This window comes from Diceros bicornis, chromosome 2, assembly GCF_020826845.1.
Source record: "Diceros bicornis minor isolate mBicDic1 chromosome 2, mDicBic1.mat.cur, whole genome shotgun sequence".
In the NCBI taxonomy this organism is placed as follows: domain Eukaryota; kingdom Metazoa; phylum Chordata; class Mammalia; order Perissodactyla; family Rhinocerotidae; genus Diceros; species Diceros bicornis.
In genome coordinates, this window is record NC_080741.1 from 11,741,676 (window position 1) to 11,760,160 (window position 18,485).

The window sequence follows — 18,485 nt, forward strand, 5'->3', positions numbered from 1 at the left end:
CTTGAGTTCAGGAGACAATGTCCCTTGCACTGAATATCTGTAGTGCTTAGCATGAGTACTTGACATATAGTACGTACCAAGTAAATATTTTTTAATGTACCTGTTTTGCCACATCTTGACCAACTCAGGGCATTATCAAACTTACTTATCGTTTTCAGTGTGGTAGATGAAAAGGTTTCTTTTTCTTTCTTAAGTGTAAATTTTTTTGTTATTAAAACCAAGTATTACATACAACTATCTACTGGGGCTTTGGGGGACAAAAAAAAAAAAAAAAAAAGGAGGATGATTGGCAATAGATGTGAGCTTAGAGCTGGTCTTTCTCATCAAAAAGAGGAGGATTAGCATGGCTGTTAGCTCAGGGCTGATCTTCCTCACACACACACAAAAAAACTAGTATTTTTTCATGTGATCACTGACATTTATATTTCTTCATGGACTCAGCTTATTTTTATTTTGAGGTATTATCTTATCGTTATTGACTTATAAGTGGGAAGTTAAGTAAATAAATTTTTTTGAGGTAATATTGGTTTATACGATTATATAAATTTCAGATGTATATCGTTATATTTTGACTTCTGTATAGCCTCATGTTCACCACCAAAAGTCTACTTGCCATTTGTCATCATTCAAATGTTCCCCTTTACACTTTTCACCTTCTCCCCACCCACTTCCCCTCTAGTAACCACCAATCTGTTTTCTGTATCTATGTGTTTGTTTGTTGTTGTTTTCTCTTCCTCATGAGTGAAGCCATATGGTATTTGTCTTTCTCCGTCTGACTTATTTTGCTTAGCATAATACACTCAAGTTCTATCCATGTTGTTGCAAATGGCAAGATTTTGCCTTTTTTATGGCTGAGTAGTATTCCATTGTGTATATATACCACATCTTCTTTATCTATTCATTTGTTGATGGGCGCTTAGGTTGTTTTCAAGTCTTGGCTATTTTGAATAATGCTGCAATGGACTTTGGGGTGCATACATCTTTTCAAATTAGTGTTTTTGTGATCTTGGGATAAATACCCAGAAGTGGAATAGCTAGATCATGTGGTATTTCTATTTTTAATTTTTTGAGGAACCTCCATACTGTTTTCCATTTTACATTCCCACCAGCAGTGTAGGAGGGTTCCCTTTTCTCCACATACTCTCCAATACTTGTTATTTCTTGTCTTTTTAAAAATAGCCATTCTGACAAGTATGAGGTGATATTTCACTGTGGTTTGATTTTCATTTCCCTACTAATTAGTGATGTTGAACATCTTTTCATGTGCCTGTTGGCCATCCCCATATCGTCTTTGGAAAAACGTCTGTTCATATCCTCTGCTCATTTTTTAATCAGGTTGGTTTTTTTTTGTTGTTGTTGAGTTGTGTGAGTTCTTTATATATGTTGAATATTAAGCCCTTATCGGATATATGATTTGCACATATCTTCTTCTAATTGTTAGGTTGTCTTTTTGTTTTGTTGGTGATTTCCTTTGCTGTGCAGAAGCTTTTTAGTTTGATGTAGCCCTGTTTGTTTATTTTTGTTCATTTGTTTCCCTTGCCTGAGGGAGACATATTCAAAAAGATACTGCTGGGGCAGGCCCCGTGGCCTAGTGGTTAAGTTTGGTGTGCTCTGCTTCAGCGGCCCAGGTTTGGGTCCTGGGCGTGGACCTATACTACTCATTGGCAGCCATGCTGTGGCAGCGACCCACATAGAAAAAGCAGAGGAAGATTGGCACAGATGTTAGCTCAGGGCAAATCTTCCTCAGCAAAAAAAAACCAAAATGATACTGCTAAGACTAATGTTAAAGATCATACTGCCTATGTTTTTTCAGGAGTTTTATGGTTTCAGGTCTTACATTCAAGTCTTTATCTTTAATCCATTTTGAGTTAATTTTTGTGTATGGTATAAGATAATGGTCTACTTTCATTCTTTTGCATGTGGCTGTCCAGTTTTCCCAGCACCATTTATTGAAGAGACTTTCCATTCTCCGTTGTATGTTCTTGGCTCCTTTCTCGAAAATTAGCTACCCAAAGATTCTTGTGTGGGTTTATTTCTGGGCTCTCGATTCTGTTCCATTGATCTGTGTGTCTGTTTTTCTGCTAGTACCATGCTATTTTAGTTACTGTAGCTTTGTAGTATATTCTGAAATCAGGGATTATGATGCCTCCAGCTTTGTTCTTTTTTCTCAGAATTGCTTTGGCTGTTCGGGATCTTTTGTTGTTCCATATGGCCTATGTGTTGCAAATTTGTTTACTAAGTCTGAGATTTGTCTTTTAAGTATATTGAGTCTTTTGCTATTTAGAAAATATTTATTTTTAGGTAGTCAAATCTGTCAGTCTGTTTTCACTTAAGATTTCTAAACTCTGTAACATGCTTGGGAGGGCCTTCCTCATTCCTAAATTATAAAAAAATTATATTTCTTCTAATACTTTCATGGTTTTAATTTTTATATTTAAATATTTTATATTTATGGAATTTATTTTTGTGCGAGATGACAAATTGAAATCTAAGGTTTCTTTTATCGAAATGGACAATTTCTTGTCTCAACAACATTTTTTTTTTTTTTTTTTTTGGTGAGGAAGATTAGCCCTGAACTAACATCTGTTGCCAATCCGCCTCTTTTTGCTGAGGAAGGTTGGCCCTGAGCTAACATCCGTGCCCATCTTCCTCTACTTTGTATGTGGGACGCCTGGCACAGCATGACTTGATAAGCGGTGTGTAGGTCCGCCCTCAGGATCCAAACCCACAAACCCCGGGCCGCCGAAGCGGAGTGCGCAAACTTAACCACTACACCACCGGGCCAGCCCCTCAACAACATTTCTTAAGTAATCCACACTTTCCCCATCGATTTGAATTGCTACCTTTACTGTACATAAAATTTTCGTATATAAATGAAGCAATTTCTGGACTTTAATTCCTGTTTTATCAATTTCTTTATCTGCTTCTTAGCTGATATCACATTATTTCAATCACTTTAGCTATGTAATAATTTTGAAATCATGTAGGCCAAAGTTCCCCTCTTCCCCATTATTCCAAATTTTTTCAAAATTTTCTTAGCTGTTCTCTGCCTTTAGTCTTCCCAGATACACTTTAGAATCAATTTGTCAAATTTATTAAGTTCTCTCTAAATTCTGGCTTTAATGATGTTTTTCTTTTTGTTTTTGACCAAAGTTTTATATTCCTAATTTTCCTTTAGTGTTAGGTTTAAACTTAGGGTCAATCTGTTCCCTAACCTTAATTATCTTTGTGTTTCTTGCTTAAGTATTTTTTGCTTAAAAAAATACTTAAGCAAAAAGAAGTTTTTGACTTTTGCTTCTAACACTGTATAAGAAATGATCTTATCTTAAACATTCAGCAGCATTAAGGTCATTTTCAAAAACCATCTGAGAGCCAGACTTTTTTAGGGTTGTGTTCTCCTTACATGGATCTGTGGTGTGTTCCTCTCCTGCCTGGGACTGAGTTTACAGCATGTTGTCTACCAATTACAAAGCTCTTCCCTCCACTAGAATCGTGGGTTATTATTCTCCAGTTAGGTGGATTCTTAAACAAGGGGAGTATTGATAATAACCGTAATCTTTAGCAATTGATAAGGTATACGTGTTATATAAAAAAAATCAATTGCACAGTTACAGAGTAAGGAAACTATTTGATAATACCAGTTGTTCAGTTTATTTTAAAAACAAACTCAGTATATGATACCTGTTAAAAAGTAACAAGATATGCAATTTAGGCTGCGTTATAGGAAGTATGGCATCCAGGTTAGGGAAAGGAAGAGCTCCAATCTATGCCAGTCAAACAGTTTTTATAGTTTTGTGTACTTATTTTGTGCCAGGGCCTGAACCAGGTGCTAGGGTACAAAGCTGAGAGACGTAGCCCACTTATAGTAGAACCACAAGTGAATGAAGCTAGGTTTATGAAAGGCAAGAAGCCGGGCATCCAGGACCTAGACACAGAGGCTGGGGACAGCTTTTAAGGAGAAGGCGACACACAGAGCATGGGCTTTGGAGGTGGAGCTATGGCCCTCACTAGCTGTGGGACCTTGTACACATTATTTGACCTCACTCTATCTCTATTTCTTCATGTGTAAAGTAGAGTCAGTAGTAATATATTTCACACTGTTGTCCTAAGCATTAATGAGATGATGTGTATATAGGAAGCCTAGACTCTGGCACATAGTAGTAACTCAGAAAATGGCATGGAATACCGTTTTGAAGTGCTAGAAGGTAGGAGTTGTCCCAGCAGAGAGAGGCTTCCCGGCAGAAGGAAGGGTGTATGTCAAAGCCGGGGTGGTTGGACTGGGGCCTCTCTGGAGCTGTGAAAGATTTAATCTCATGGGAGTGTAGGATGCATTTGGAGGGAGTAGCTGAAAATGAAGCTGGAAAGGGAGGCAGGGATGAGGTTTCAAAACAGGAACTTTTGTGCCCCGTTGAGGAGTCTGAGAGGCATTTAGGAACTGCTGTGGAGTCTTTGAAGGCCTCAAGTAAGGGAGTGTCCAGAACAGTTTCACCAGTGGAAAGGCTGGTTTGTTATAGATGTGTGGAGGGGCTAGGAAAGCTATTTGAAGTAGGACATCCAGTTGGAGCAGTGGTGCCCTGTCCTGGGTGTACATTGGAACCATCTGGAGAACTTTTAACAGTCTGATGTCCAGGTTCACTCCAGATCAATTATATCAGCAGCTCGGGGGGTAGAGCTCAGCCATTGGTATTTTTTATTGCTTCCCAGATAATTCCATCACACAGCTACAGTTGTGAACCGCTGAGCTGGAGGGTAACTGTATTCAAACCAGGTTTGATAAAGTTCGCAATTAAACAAGTGCCAGCGCTAGGAAGCAGGGTGAGGAGATAACAAGCAGGATATGGTGTCAGTCGAATGAGGAGGGTGTTCATTATTTCTGGGTTGGGTTGCTGGGTGCATGATGATCATATACCAAGGCTCAGTCATGTACCAAGACTGAGAACATGAAGGAGAAGCAGAGCTGGGTACCAGGCCTTGCTGAGTGAACATGAGAAAGATAAAGAATTTGATTTTAAACTGTGGATACTGAGGGGAAATGATACACAGCAAATGAGTAGAGAGAGAAACTGAAGGGGAGGAGCCACTGGTAGAGTTGAAAACTCAGGAGAGAGAGTAGATAATTGATAAGTGTGATTCCTGAGGAGACAGGAAGTACAGAGTAGATAGGAAAGAAGTAATAGATATGAGAATTTCCACTCAGTGATATATGTAAAAATATATGAGAGTGCAGATAATTTCACAGGTTGAGGAACAAGAGTTGTAATCTAGCCTGATGGCCTGGTTTCCTTACTGTAGGAGGTATGAGTATTTGTTGAGAATTAGGAAGTAAAAGAAGGGGATTAAGGAGTATGGACAAGCTTTAGAAGAGCTAAGGAAGGGGGACCATCTGACGAAGGAGACTGAGAAGGAAGGAGGTGTCTTTCTAGTCCTGCTCTTAAATGTTGGTTTTTCCCCAGAGTTTTCAATATTGACCCTCTTTCAGATACACCCTGGTTGATCCTCTTTGTTATGTTAGATTATGTTGTTATCTTCTAAGAGAAACATTGATAGATTGAAGTTCCTCCTGAGGAGTTAAGTTGTTGATAACGGTAGTTCAGAAAGTTATTGGTTGGCTTTTTGTTTTGGGGGTAGCACTTTGCTAACTTAATTTGAAATTTGAAGTGTTGCAATCACTTGAAGACACTGTACAGATCCCACAATTTCCGACATCACTAAGTAGCATCATATTTTTTTTTCTATTATGATGAAACCTCAAAAAACTACCAATCAACATTAAGAAAACATGTTAACTTTTAGTATAAATATTTTGTATTATATTTCATACCTTTTTTTGGTTCAATGATGCCTAATAAAGATCTAACTGGATTTCTCAACTCTGATATAAACTATGATTTGCATTACATATTCTCTAAATATTTTTCCCTCTAAAAAACCAACTGAAAATCTAGTAGTTAATTGTCGAGTAGACTGAACCATTTATTTTATAGATTTCTATTTGGCAGAACTAATTATATTCACTACAACAAAGCAGTTGTTAGTATGACTTTTCAGTAAGCATTCAGGTTTATAAATTACTTACTAAGATAATTATAAATCACTTGAGCAAAACTGGGGTTAGGACCATGGATGTACAGATAGATAGAAGGTGGCCTTGATATTGCAGAACCTTAACCTCGTGTTTTGATATCATTTCAGGTAACATTTCATTTGTTGCATTTCCAGTTTCCAGCACCAACTCACCAACAAAGATTTTACCAAAAACTTTAGGACCAATAAATGTGAATGTTGGACCCCAAATGGTAAGAAAATCATCAGATCTTAGAATTTGCAACTTTGCTTAGGCAAGACTAATTTAAAGGATAATTGTACTCAAGATGCTTGGTTAAATATTCCAGTTAATTTCTTATCTCAATCACTTTTTAAAAAAGTTTTGTTTTTATCTGAATATAACTGATTAAGTCTTGAGAAAAAGAAAGGCGTTGTGCTCTTCAGTGTTTAGTTTTCACGTATTTGATCTGTGGATTCTGGATGTGTCATGTTAAGGTTTTTGCTTCTTATGTGAAGGTTCTCTTGTTTTTGGTTAATTAAATTGATTTGAAATCTGTTATGTTTTATATTCTCTTCCTTTTTTCTTTTTTCTTATATAATGACCTTTACTGCCCTAAACTGTGTACTCACATATAAATTGAATATGACCCAACACTTAATCTGTATCTAGAGCTATTAATTTTCAACTCTTTGATTAAAGGACATTTGGGGAAAGACAACACGCCGATTCATTTTAATCTTTAGCAGTAGAAATAATGGATGAAAAATGGAAAATATTTAACTGTTCCTCTGAATTATGCTAGAGCTTGAAGTGTATATAGCACTTTTAGAAAGCCTTATTTATAAACAAAGTTGCATAGAACTACTCGTATACCTATACTTAATTTTTATACCTAATTTTATACCTAATTAGGTATAAAAACTATACATAATTTAAATGACCTTACCCACTGTTAGCAAAAGTACATAAACATTGGAATGATAACTTTTCATTGTCTTTGCTTACATCTCATCTGTGGAGCAATAAGGATAAATTTTGCTCATAGTGTCCAGTACTGTGGACTATGTGAAATGTGAAATTATTTAGACAAAAATATCTTTTAACATATTTAATGGTTTAAGAAAGTCTAAGATTTTAAGACATTCTAGACATGACATTTTTCTTGGTCACTTGAGGACTGTTAATCATCTGCAGAATTCAAGCTAAAGATCTTACACAATTTACTGTAACTATGTGAAGAATGTAATCTAGCTCCAAACCTCATAGAGACTTAAGCTCAGGTCAGTGTCCCCATTTCAAGGTAGTTCAAGGTATGTTTTCAAACATTTGCTAAGCATGTGCCCCTCACCACCCACTACAGTAAGTGCAGCTGAGATAAGGCACCTGGCTTTGAAGTCTTTAATTTGGAATGTGGTTATATAAACATCAGAATTAAACAAACATACCTGAACTTTTATGAGTTTGGCTCTTATAGTGCTCCTGTATTTTGAGAGACTATTTCCTGTTGGTATTTAGTGATGCTGCTGTGGCTCACATTTGAATTCCTCTTTTGGAAACATGATTTTTCTTCCTGTTGTCACTTTGAACCAATGTACATGTGAGCCTTTCCACACTTGAGTTCTGATAGTGATGAGTAGTCATGTATCCTCCCTGCCCAGTTCCTGCAAACCTCAGAATGAGCAAAACAAAGGGCAGAAGAAGGGGGAGAGATTTGGGGCTCTCCTTTACACCAGGCCAGCCCAAGGCCTTAATTTGTCTCCCTAATTCTGAGGTGCCTTTTGCAGTTGTGAGTTCTTAGGCAGGAATCAGAGTTTTCTTTTTGATTTCCTAATTGTTGTAGAACCCCCAGTTAGAGCATTTCTCTCTTCTCTTGCTTGTCTCTTTTGAACATTGTCCCTTCAATCTGTCATCCATGATTTTAAAAAATTTTTGTTTAGTTAGAAAATTCTTGATAAAACCTTAACCATTTGCTTCCTACAATCATCTTTCTCTATTGCCCTTTAAATTTCATGTCTCTTTGGAAGCCAGATCTTAATGGTCGAAATTTCAAAAGGCCCTAAGAAAAAAGTTTTGAGTTGCTTTCCATGTTTATAGAAACTAGTTTAGTGATAACTGTTTTAGTATAGGATACTTGCCGTTTTCTTTTCTTTCTTTCTTTTTTTTTTGTGTGAGGAAGATCAGCCCTGAGCTAACATCCATGCAATCCTCCTCTTTTTTTTTTTTTTTTTTGCTGAGGAAGACTGGCCCTGGGCTAACATCCGTGCCCGTCTTCCTCCAGTTTATATAGGACGCTGCCACAGCATGGCCTGACAAGTGGTGCATCGGTGCGCCCCCAGTATCTAAACCCAGGCCGCCAGCAGCGGAGCGCACGCACTTAACCGCTACACTACGGGGCCGGCCCCTTGCCCTTTTCTTATAAGTATCTGGTTATCTATATAAGATAATCTCATGGTTATTTTTATTTTAACATGGTTAAAAACTGCATGTTTCTTACCGTGAAAACTAAAATTTTGTTCAATAATGAAATCCTTTCATATAACACTTTATAATTCTATAAATTGTTTTTCCTTTCAGAGTACAGACGCTCTCTTGGCTTTTCTTACTGAAGATGGCAGTAGTACATAAGAGATATTGATTGAGGGCAAAAAGTCTTAAGAATGAGCTTCCATTGCTGTATGATTTTCATAACCTGTTGTCCATTGTCAAACTACCTGATTACGTTTAATTAAGGATGCCTTAGTTTTTTTTGCGGGGGGGGGTACTGAAATTTAAAATAAATGCTCATTTCCCTTTTCAGGTCAACTGAGTATTAGAAGTATGTTGTTACCTCTTAATTTTAATTTGGGATTTCAAAATTTAAAGTTCAGTATTATAAGCTTATCTGGCTCATCATCTATATAAACTGATTTTCCTATATTTAGTGGTTGATCAGTTCTGTAGCCCTTGTTTTGGTCTTGTTTCTTAAGGCTCACTGTCATCCTGGTTTAGGAACTCATCGCATCTCACATGAGCTTCTAACTTGTCTTTCCAGTTCACATCTATCATCCCTCCAATTTGTTCATTCAGGAAACGTTTATTAAGGACTTAGAGTAGTCCCTCCTTTTCCGCGGGGGATCCGTTCCAAGACGCCCAGTGGACGGTTGAAACTGCAGATAGTACCAAACCCTATATATACTGTGTTTTTTCCTATACGTACATAGCCATGGTAAAGTTTAATTTATAGATTAGGCACAGTAAGAGATTAACAACAATAGCTAATAATAAATAGAACAATTATAAAAATATGCTGTAATAAAAGTTACCATAGCTTTTAGCCACCTCAGCATATGATTATTTTTCTTTCCTTGTTAAGTTGAGAACTTTTACCTTTTCACTTAAAGGAAGCACTTTACTGCTTCTCTTTGGCGTATCTGAATGGCCAACATCACTACTTTTGCACTTTGGGGCCATTATTAAGTAAAATAAAAGTGACTTGAACACAAGCACTGTGGTACCAGACAGTCAATCCGATAACCGAGACAGCTACTAGGTGACTACCAGGTGGGTGGCATATACAGCTGTAAGTGTGGATACGCTGGACAAAGGGATGATTCACGTCCCAGGTGGCAGGGAGCAGGACAGCATGAGATTTCATCATGCTATTCAGAAGAGTATGCAATTTAAAACTTAATGGATTGTTTATTTCTGGAATTTTCCATGTAATATTTTTGGACTGAGGTTGACCGCAGGTAACTGAAACTGCAGAAAGTGAAACCGTGCATAAGGGAGGACTGCTGTACTATGTACTAGGCCCTGTGCTAAGAGAAAGGAACAGAGTATTGCAAATCACTCTCAGATCAGCGAAGAAAATCAGATGACAATCTGACACTGAGGAAGAAAAAATAAACTAGAGCATAGCAATTCGTTTCCAAAGTCATTCTCAATAAAGATAACTAGTTTTTCTCTATGTCCTGTTTCCCTTCTTCCTTTCTTCTTTATTTTTTTTTCACAAGGCCCTTTAAATCGGGTAAAACTGAGCCTGTAGACTACTAATAGCAGATATAGAAAAGGAACTCCTTAGGAATAATACTGCACAAGTAATGCAGTCTGTTTCCAGGGTGAGTCAGAATGCTGAGAATTGCTTTGTGGACTCCTGTTCTAGGAATAGAGTAGACCAGAGACTGATCAAATACTCAAATTTTCCTTCTTAAGCTCTCACAGTCAAGGTCAGAATGCTAGAGGACATTTGAATGTGTGATGTAGTAACGGATGAGAACTGTAGAGTATTTGTATTTTGTTTATGTTGTAGAGTATTCTCTTACTGTATTTTATATAATCCTTTTTAGCATATCAGTGAACAAAAAAACTGCTTTTTCCCATCATTTTAAAAGCTGGGTCTTCTGTCTCAGTTCAGTATATATTTATTGAGCCTTTCCTATAGGTGTCTCCTAGAGCTGTGCTAGGCTCTGCAAACCCTCTCTTTACCGTTAAAGATCTTGCAGTGAAATGGAGGTGAAGAGGTGGGGTGGGATGTGTGGAGGGGTGGGAGATATGAACACCTTGTCTAGTATTCATATTTTCTCATGAGGCAGGCTTCTGAATGCCTTGTTCAATGGTCCTTGGCATATTGTAGAGAATCAGAATTCTCCAGACATCTGTCAGTATTTATTGTCTTTCGTTTTTATTTTTTTAACTATAGAATTAACTTATTAAAATTATTTCCTGAGCCTTTGTATATAGTAGTAGTGCCCTAGCCCCAGAGTGGCATAATGCCAAGCACAAACAGAAGGTAACTACAGTTCTTAAATATTTAGTAAATGAATAAATGTTGTGTAGACTTTAATAAGTCTGAACTGAGCCTGAAATGCAGATGAATCCTTCCCTTTGGTTCAGTATGGAGCAAGTTAGCAACTGACTTAATGACTCAACTTAGACTCTGGCTGCAGAAACAGGTTTCATTTGATCAGAGACAAAAATTAATTAACATTTTGACTTACATAAGGCAGAGAACTAGAACTATTTCTTTTGTTCTAAGAACTGTCAATAAAAAATTATATGTCCATATAGATGCTTTTCTCTCTTAATTGGGACTTAAACAAAACCTTACTAGTATGGAAAACTTCAAAACTATACAGAAATAGCACCTGTGTGCCCAGCAACTCCTTCATAGGCCAAACCTGTTTTATTAATTTTATTTATTTATTTATTTTTTTCCCCCAAAGCCCCAGTAGATAGTTGTATGTCATAGCTGCACATCCTTCTAGTTGCTGTATGTGGAACGCGGCCTCAGCATGGCCGGAGAAGCGGTGCGTCGGTGCGCGCCCGGGAACCGAACCGGGGCCGCCAGCAGTGGAGTGCACGCACTTCACCGCTAAGCCACAGGGCCGGCCCTAAACCTGTTTTATTAGTACTCCATTAACTAGAGCATGCTCTTATCTTTTTTTAAGAAAATACTTTTAAAGATATTACTAGGATACCAAATTTTTTTTTGTATTAGTTATTATAAACGTTTTTGGAAAAAACATGTTCTATTCACCAATGAAAATTGTAAGACCTAGAAAGCAATTTGATAACACAATATCAAGGAACTTTTTTTAAAAGTCCGTATTCTTAGTTCCATTAATTCTTTTTCTGGAGTTTATCCTTAGGAAATAGAAATTAAGACCAAGATGATTACACAAAAATGTTTATCACTGCATTATTTATAAGATTGAATAATTGAATATCCATATATATATATCACAATAGGGAATAATAAATCCACATGATGGAATGTTTTACAGTCTTTAAAATGTCTTTGAAGGGCCCACCCCATGGCTTGGTGGTTAAGTGCACGTGCTCCGCTACTGGCGGCCCGGGTCGGGATCCCGGGCGCGCACCGACGCACCGCTTCTCTGGCCATGCTGAGGCCATGTCCCACATACAGCAACTAGAAAGATGTGCAGCTGTGACATACAACTATCTACTGCGGCTTTGGGGAAAAAAAGGAGGAAGATTGGCAATAGATGTTAGCTCAGAGCCGGTCTTCCTCAGCAAAAAGAGGAGGATTAGCATGGATGTTAGCTCAGGGCTGATCTTCCTCACAAAAAAAAAAAAAACCTTAAAAAGAAAAATGTCTTTGAAGAATATTTAAGGACATGAGGAAATGCTCTTCAAAAAAAAAAAAAAAAAGTATATATCAGGGGCCAGCCCCGTGGCTTAGCGGTTAAGTGCGTGCGCTCTGCTACTGGCGGCCAGGGTTCACATCCCGGGCGCGCACCGACACACTGCTTCTCCAGCCATGCTGAGGCCGCGTCCCACATACAGCAACTAGAAGGATGTACAGCTAGGACATACAACTATCTACTGGGGCTTTGGGGGAAAAATAAATAAATAAAAATTAAAAAAAAAAAGTGAAGCTTTAAAAAAAAAAGTATATATCATAATCCAAATTGTACAATATCTTTGCATACATAATAGACTTTGAAGGTCTGATGTGCTGTTACCCTACTTCTAGTCAGTCAAACTCAACTGTAGTTAGGTTCCATAATTTCAAAGATAGCTTTTCATTTTTCTGATTTTTAAAACATTGTCAGTTGCCAGCTTAATCCTTCCAAATTGCTGTTTACTTGCTGAAACCTGCATTGTGACCTCATGTCAGCATTCAAGATACTTTGCTTTAAGGTCCTAGGATGTAAGTGAATCAAAGGTATTGCTCATATTTTAGATGATTGGTATTAAGTGCATTTTATGCAATAACGTTTCCTCCTTGTATGTAGGTTAGCAGTCAACAGTATTTTCTGCCTGTATGCTTTTCTTAATAACTAATATTATTTTATTTGTCCTAATAACTTTACAGATTATAAGCACACCACAGAGACTAACCAGTTCAGGAAGTGTTCTGATTGGGAGTCCATATACCCCTGCACCAGCAATGGTTACTCAGACACACATAGCAGAAGCTACTGGTTGGGTCCCAGGGTAAGACTGTTGTTGCACATTATCATTTATAAAAACCTTTTTTTTTTTTTAAGTTCTGACCTTTTTTTCTCACTATCTTAACTTCTTGTTTTGTTAGTCTAGTTCTTAAAAACTAATATGTTTAAACCACCTATTTTATTTCACTTTATGTCTTAGATATACATCCTCTGTGGAACAGCCATTTTTAAACAGAAAAACAATACAATAACTTGTAACTGAGTCTTCTGACTTTTTTCAGCTCTGAAAGAGGACTACTTTTTTGATTATGACATTTAGCTGCTTTGGAGATGTAAAAATTATATTTTATATTGTTTTAACAAACATAAGAAAGGAGTTATATATTAAATGTTGGCTATTCTCAGAATTTCCCCAATGCATTCTTTTTTTTTTTTTTTTAATTAATTTATTTATTTATTTATTTTTTGTGAGGAAGATCAGCCCTGAGCTAACATCCATGCTAATCCTCCTTTTTTTGCTGAGGAGGACCGGCTCTGAGCTAACATCTATTGCCAATCCTCCTCCTTTTTTCCCCCAAAGCCCCAGTAGATAGTTGTATGTCATAGTTGCACATCCTTCTAGGTGCTGTATGTGGGACACTGCCTCAGCATGGCCAGAGAAGCAGTACGTCGGTGCGCGCCCAGGATCCGAACCCGGGCTGCCAGTAGCAGAGTGCGTGCACTTAACCGCTAAGCCATGGGACCGGCCCCTTCCTATACATTCTTATTTCCTTAAAAACCAGAAAAGGAACTAGGAAAAAAAGACCAAATATGTTAAAATTTTCATTAAGTTTTCCCTTGATTCTTTTTTTCTTTTTTTTTGGTGAGGAAGAGTGGCCCTGAGCTAAGGTCTATGCCCGTCTTCCTCTATTTTATATGTGGGTCATTGCCACAGCATGGCTTGATGAGTGGTGTAGGTCCATGCCTGGGATCCGAACCCACAAACCTGGGCCGCCAAAGTGGAGCACGCCGAACTTAACCACTATGCCACCAGGCCAGCCCTCCCTTGATTCTTTTTAAACACTGGGCAATTAAATCAGTATCCGTTTTATGTTACTCATTTGCCACTTTTAGTATCAAATCTTTACGTGTTTCTTCTATGCCTTTAAAATACCCTTACCCAACCTTTCTCCACCCATTATCATTTTAGCATCTCTTCCTTCCATAAAAGAAAAAGAAATAGTAAGAGAAATAACTCAAAACTTCATTTTGTCACTTTAGAAGTTATTTCCATGGTGGCATACTGCACTGGTCGTTCTGTGGTTGACTTAGAATTGTGAGTTCTAGCAAGCAGACAGTAAATCTTGGTTGAGTAAGAATCTCCTTGCTTCAAGGATATTAAGTGAATTAATGAAATAATCTTAGCAAAGTGCTTTGAGCCAAATACATGTTCACATACATACATACACATGCACATATATATACACACACATGAGAGACAGAAGAGTTTCATATGTATACATACCTTTCCGTTATCTAATGAGATGAGATTACAGAATCACCTGTAATCCCATGGCCTTTATTTAGTCCTTATGAACATTCTCATGTAAATCTAAAAGTTACCTTGGCCTTCTACATAGCCATGAGAGATTATAACATGGAAACCAAACCTCTGCCGGCTAGGCCTTTGCCCACTGTGGAAGTGACCAGGGTTTGGATATTTTCAGCCCCAGCTGTGCTTTATATTGGAGGTGGTATGATTGTCTAGTGTTTGGTAGTCAGTCATTTCATAGTGAATAAAACTTTTCTGTGCCTTCTCCTTTGTAAATCTATAATATTTTCCTCCCTCAAGATTCAGTGAGCTCATTTCAAACTATGACTGTTATGTTGTGATTTCTTGGTCCTATGAGAAAATTTAAGATTTCATTTTATGTACATATCTTTTACATTTCTTAGTCTTTGTGGTTGGATATATTCAGTGTGGAATTAGACATTACAATAAATTATTCATGAAATAAAGTTGTGTTTATATATGTGTTCTTTTTATGCTATCTTTTTTTCTTTTTAGTGATAGGAAACGGGCTAGAGAATTTATAGACTCTGATTTTTCAGAAAGGTGAGTATGAGTGTGAGTATTTTGTTTGGGAGATATTACCGTGTAGAGAGGGATTTGGTGCCCAGACTCTTCTCTAGTTGAAGTAATGAGATGTTTTTCTTCACATAACTTTACCTTCATTGAGTTTCCACCATTATTTCATTCCACATTGAGTATTCTACTTCACTCATTATTACATAAATTTATTATATGTGTGGGGTTTCAAAATAATTGTCCCATGAGTAGATTGGCTATTGGTAGTGTGTCATTTAGCCATCTCCCTCCTTTGGGAGATGAAGTGTTCTCCACATTACCCCAACATGCCCAAACTTTTTAAAAACAAGTTTTATTGAACACATTTAAAGATCATAGTAAATTCTCATTTCTTTCTTAAATAATATATCAAGTATTATATAACCTTTCCTTAGACCATTAGGACAGTGGTTCTCAATTCTCAGTGTGCATCAGAATTACCTGTGGTCTTTTGACTAAAATATAAATGCCTACCAAGTGAGAAACTCCAGGATTAAAAACTATCCCTTTAGGGTCATCGTTTGAACTTAAGTTCATTATTCCATGCAAGCCACTTTACTAGGTACCATGCTAACGTTACACTACATTAAAATAAGACACACAGTCTCAGGGGCAATTGAATTCTGTAAGAGTGTTAGTATTTTAAATAAAACCTTGCCAGCTATGCTTTTTACATTTTATTTTTGATTCTGAGATTTTGTAATTCCTTTTTTCAATGGAGTTTTAGTCTTCTTTCTCCTCTTAGGTCACCTGCCCTCCATGTAATAGTTTTCTGTCTTCTCCATTCTCTAGTTTGCTGTCTCTGATTTGCTGTGCACTGAGAAACTAGATGGCTAAATGTGTAAGAATTCAGTCTGTAGTAAAAGTGAATAGGCTCTGAGTGAGGAGCTTGGGGTTATATATACAGAATGCGTCTTTTCTTGCGTTGACATTGGCTCTGCTTTAGTTCCTTGGTGGCCTTGGTTGCTTGTTTCTTGGTTCTTAACTGTTTTGAACAGATAAAATCATGTCTGAGGAACTACTGTAGTATATAGAAATATATGGCGAAATGTTCTTTTCTTTCTAATGGAAATTCCTCTTTCTAACTCATACTGGCCTTTCCTAGTGTTTATCCTTGGAAGCAGCAGCAGTACAAGTTCTTATAGATGTATTAGCAATGTTTAAGGCCTTAAAATGGTTATGATTGGTGGCACCTACATATTACAAACAGTATAAAAAATAAGATCTTTCTTTTTAAATTATTATTTATTTATTTATTTTGGTGAGGAAGATTGGCCCTGAGCTAACATCTGTGACAGTCTTCCTCTATTTTGTATGTGGGACGCTGCCGCAGCATGGCTGACTAGCAGTGTAGATCCACGCCCGGGATAGGAACCCGCGAACCCTGTGATGCCAAAGCAGAGCGCGCAGACTTAACCACCGCTCCTCTAGGCTGGCCCCAAAACAAGATCCTTTTACTCTCCTTCGTAAGAGGGAGAACTCTAAAGATCACATATAAAAGTGCTAGATTAAATTTGTTGGTATAGCCTTTGATTCAACTTTCCCTTTCTGCATTTGGTTCAGTGGGTTTTTTTCCTAGTGCTTTTTATTATTCTCTTTGTTTTTTTTTTAATGCATTTTTTTTCTTTTGAGGAAGATTGTCCCTGAGCTAATCTGTTGCCAGTCTTCCTCTTTTTTTTTTTTTCTTTATTCTCCCCAAAGCCCCAGTACATAGTTGTATTATCCTAATTGTAGGTCCTTCTAGTTCTTCTGTGTGGGATACCGCCTCAGCATGGCTTGATAAGCAGTGTATAGGTCTGTGCCCAGGATCCAAACCTGCAAACCCCAGGCTGCCAAGGCGGAACGCGCTAACTTTTTAAATGCTATACCACTGGGCGGGCCCCTCTCTTTTTATTTATTTATTTATTTTTTTTGGTGAGGGAGATCAGCCCTGAGCTAACATCTGTGCTAATCCTCCTCTTTTTGCTGAGGAAGACTGGCTCTGAGCTAACATCTATTGCCAATCCTCCTCCTTTTTTTCTACCACAAAGCCCCAGTAGATAGTTGTATGTCATAGTTGCACATCTTTCTAGTTGCTGTATGTGGGACACGGCCTCAGCATGGCCGGAGAAGTGGTGTGTCAGTGCGCACCCGGGCCGCCCGTAGCGGAGTGTGCGCACTTAACTGCTAAGCCATGGGCCGGCCCTCTTTTTATTTTTTAATAAAACTTTTCTGTAATGAATCTCACCAACCCCCCCAGTTAAACCACAAAGATTACTACGTGTGGTTTTCTTTTTTTGTGTACGTTCTTACAAATGTGTATTTTCCTCCAAATTTACTGTTTTTCTGTAATGCTGTGAAAAGTCTTTGTTTCCCTTTTCCCAGGTGTTAAGGTTCAAAACGCCAGCTCTCAACTGTAGATTAATATTAAGATTACTTCATCTCTTCAGCGTCTTGTATGTTGATTTAGTATCATATGTATTTATATTAGTTTTCTTCAGGGATGTATATATATGTTCCTACACAGATATATACAAGCTTTTTATCCTCATCGTACCACTTTTTAAGTATGTTTTACACAGCTGTTTCCTGGTCATAGTCATTTGCAAGAGCAAATCAGTTTCTGAAGAAATCTTGTTTGGTGGGTGAAGGATCCATTGAGGGATTCTCAGATTTTCCCTGATTCTGATCCACTGGACTTCTTTTCAAAGAGCTTATGGAACGAGCTGCCAAAGCCCCCTCTCTGGTCTTGCCTGGGCTTTTGGTCCTGAAAGATGTTTGTTCACTTTCTCTTTCTTCCTTTGGACAGAATCTAGTGGTGTCTTCTAAATGCATCTCTTCCAGATAGGTCTGCCTTTCGCTTTGGGGCCTCTGTTGGGGGAAGGTCCTGGGTGCACCACGGGCAGTGGCTGCAGCCTACGTGTGTTTTTCTTTAATCCTGTCCTGAATGGATAAGATTTAGCACAGTGGTGTTTCATTCTTCCTTTGGAGTCACATAATCTTAATATCTTTTTTTCTGTTGAAATACGGTTAAATACAGTTCTATTTATAATGAACCAATAATTTTTGATAAACTAATATAATTTAAACTATAATAAACTAATAGTAATAATCAAAATCAGTATAGTTAATATCTGTACTGCTACAATGATGTTTATGAAGTTGTTCATTCATTCAACAAATATTTTGAATACCTGCTAAGTGTTGGTATGTTCTAGGCATTGGAGAGAATAATAAATGACATAGATAAATCTCTGCCTTTAAAGAGCTTATATTTGGTGGCAGGGGTGATAAATAAATAAGGTAATTTTAGATTGTGATAGGTGGTGGGCAAAAAAACTAAGGAGAGTGATTTGTAAAGTTTTGGAAGGATGGTGGCTGCCTTAGAGAAGGCGTCTCTAAGGAGGTGACATTTGAATGCAAAGAAGTCACGCTTGTAAATAGCCCAGGTTAAGTG

At 37.5% G+C, this 18,485-nt stretch overlaps 1 protein-coding gene across 9 annotated transcripts in view; it reads left to right on the forward strand.

The window, feature by feature from the left end:
• The window catches only part of TFDP2 (transcription factor Dp-2), a 172,920-nt gene that overhangs the window by 113,426 nt on the left and 41,009 nt on the right, over positions 1–18,485 (forward strand). For 7 of the 9 annotated variants that reach the window (XM_058551805.1, XM_058551797.1, XM_058551821.1 and 4 more), the window contains 3 exons: positions 6,193–6,296; positions 12,864–12,985; positions 14,990–15,037. In XM_058551805.1, coding sequence (XP_058407788.1) covers positions 6,193–6,296; positions 12,864–12,985; positions 14,990–15,037 — 274 coding nt within the window. The remainder of the gene's footprint in view (positions 1–6,192; positions 6,297–12,863; positions 12,986–14,989; positions 15,038–18,485) is intronic. The other 2 variants (XM_058551811.1, XM_058551860.1) reach the window with 2 other exon arrangements.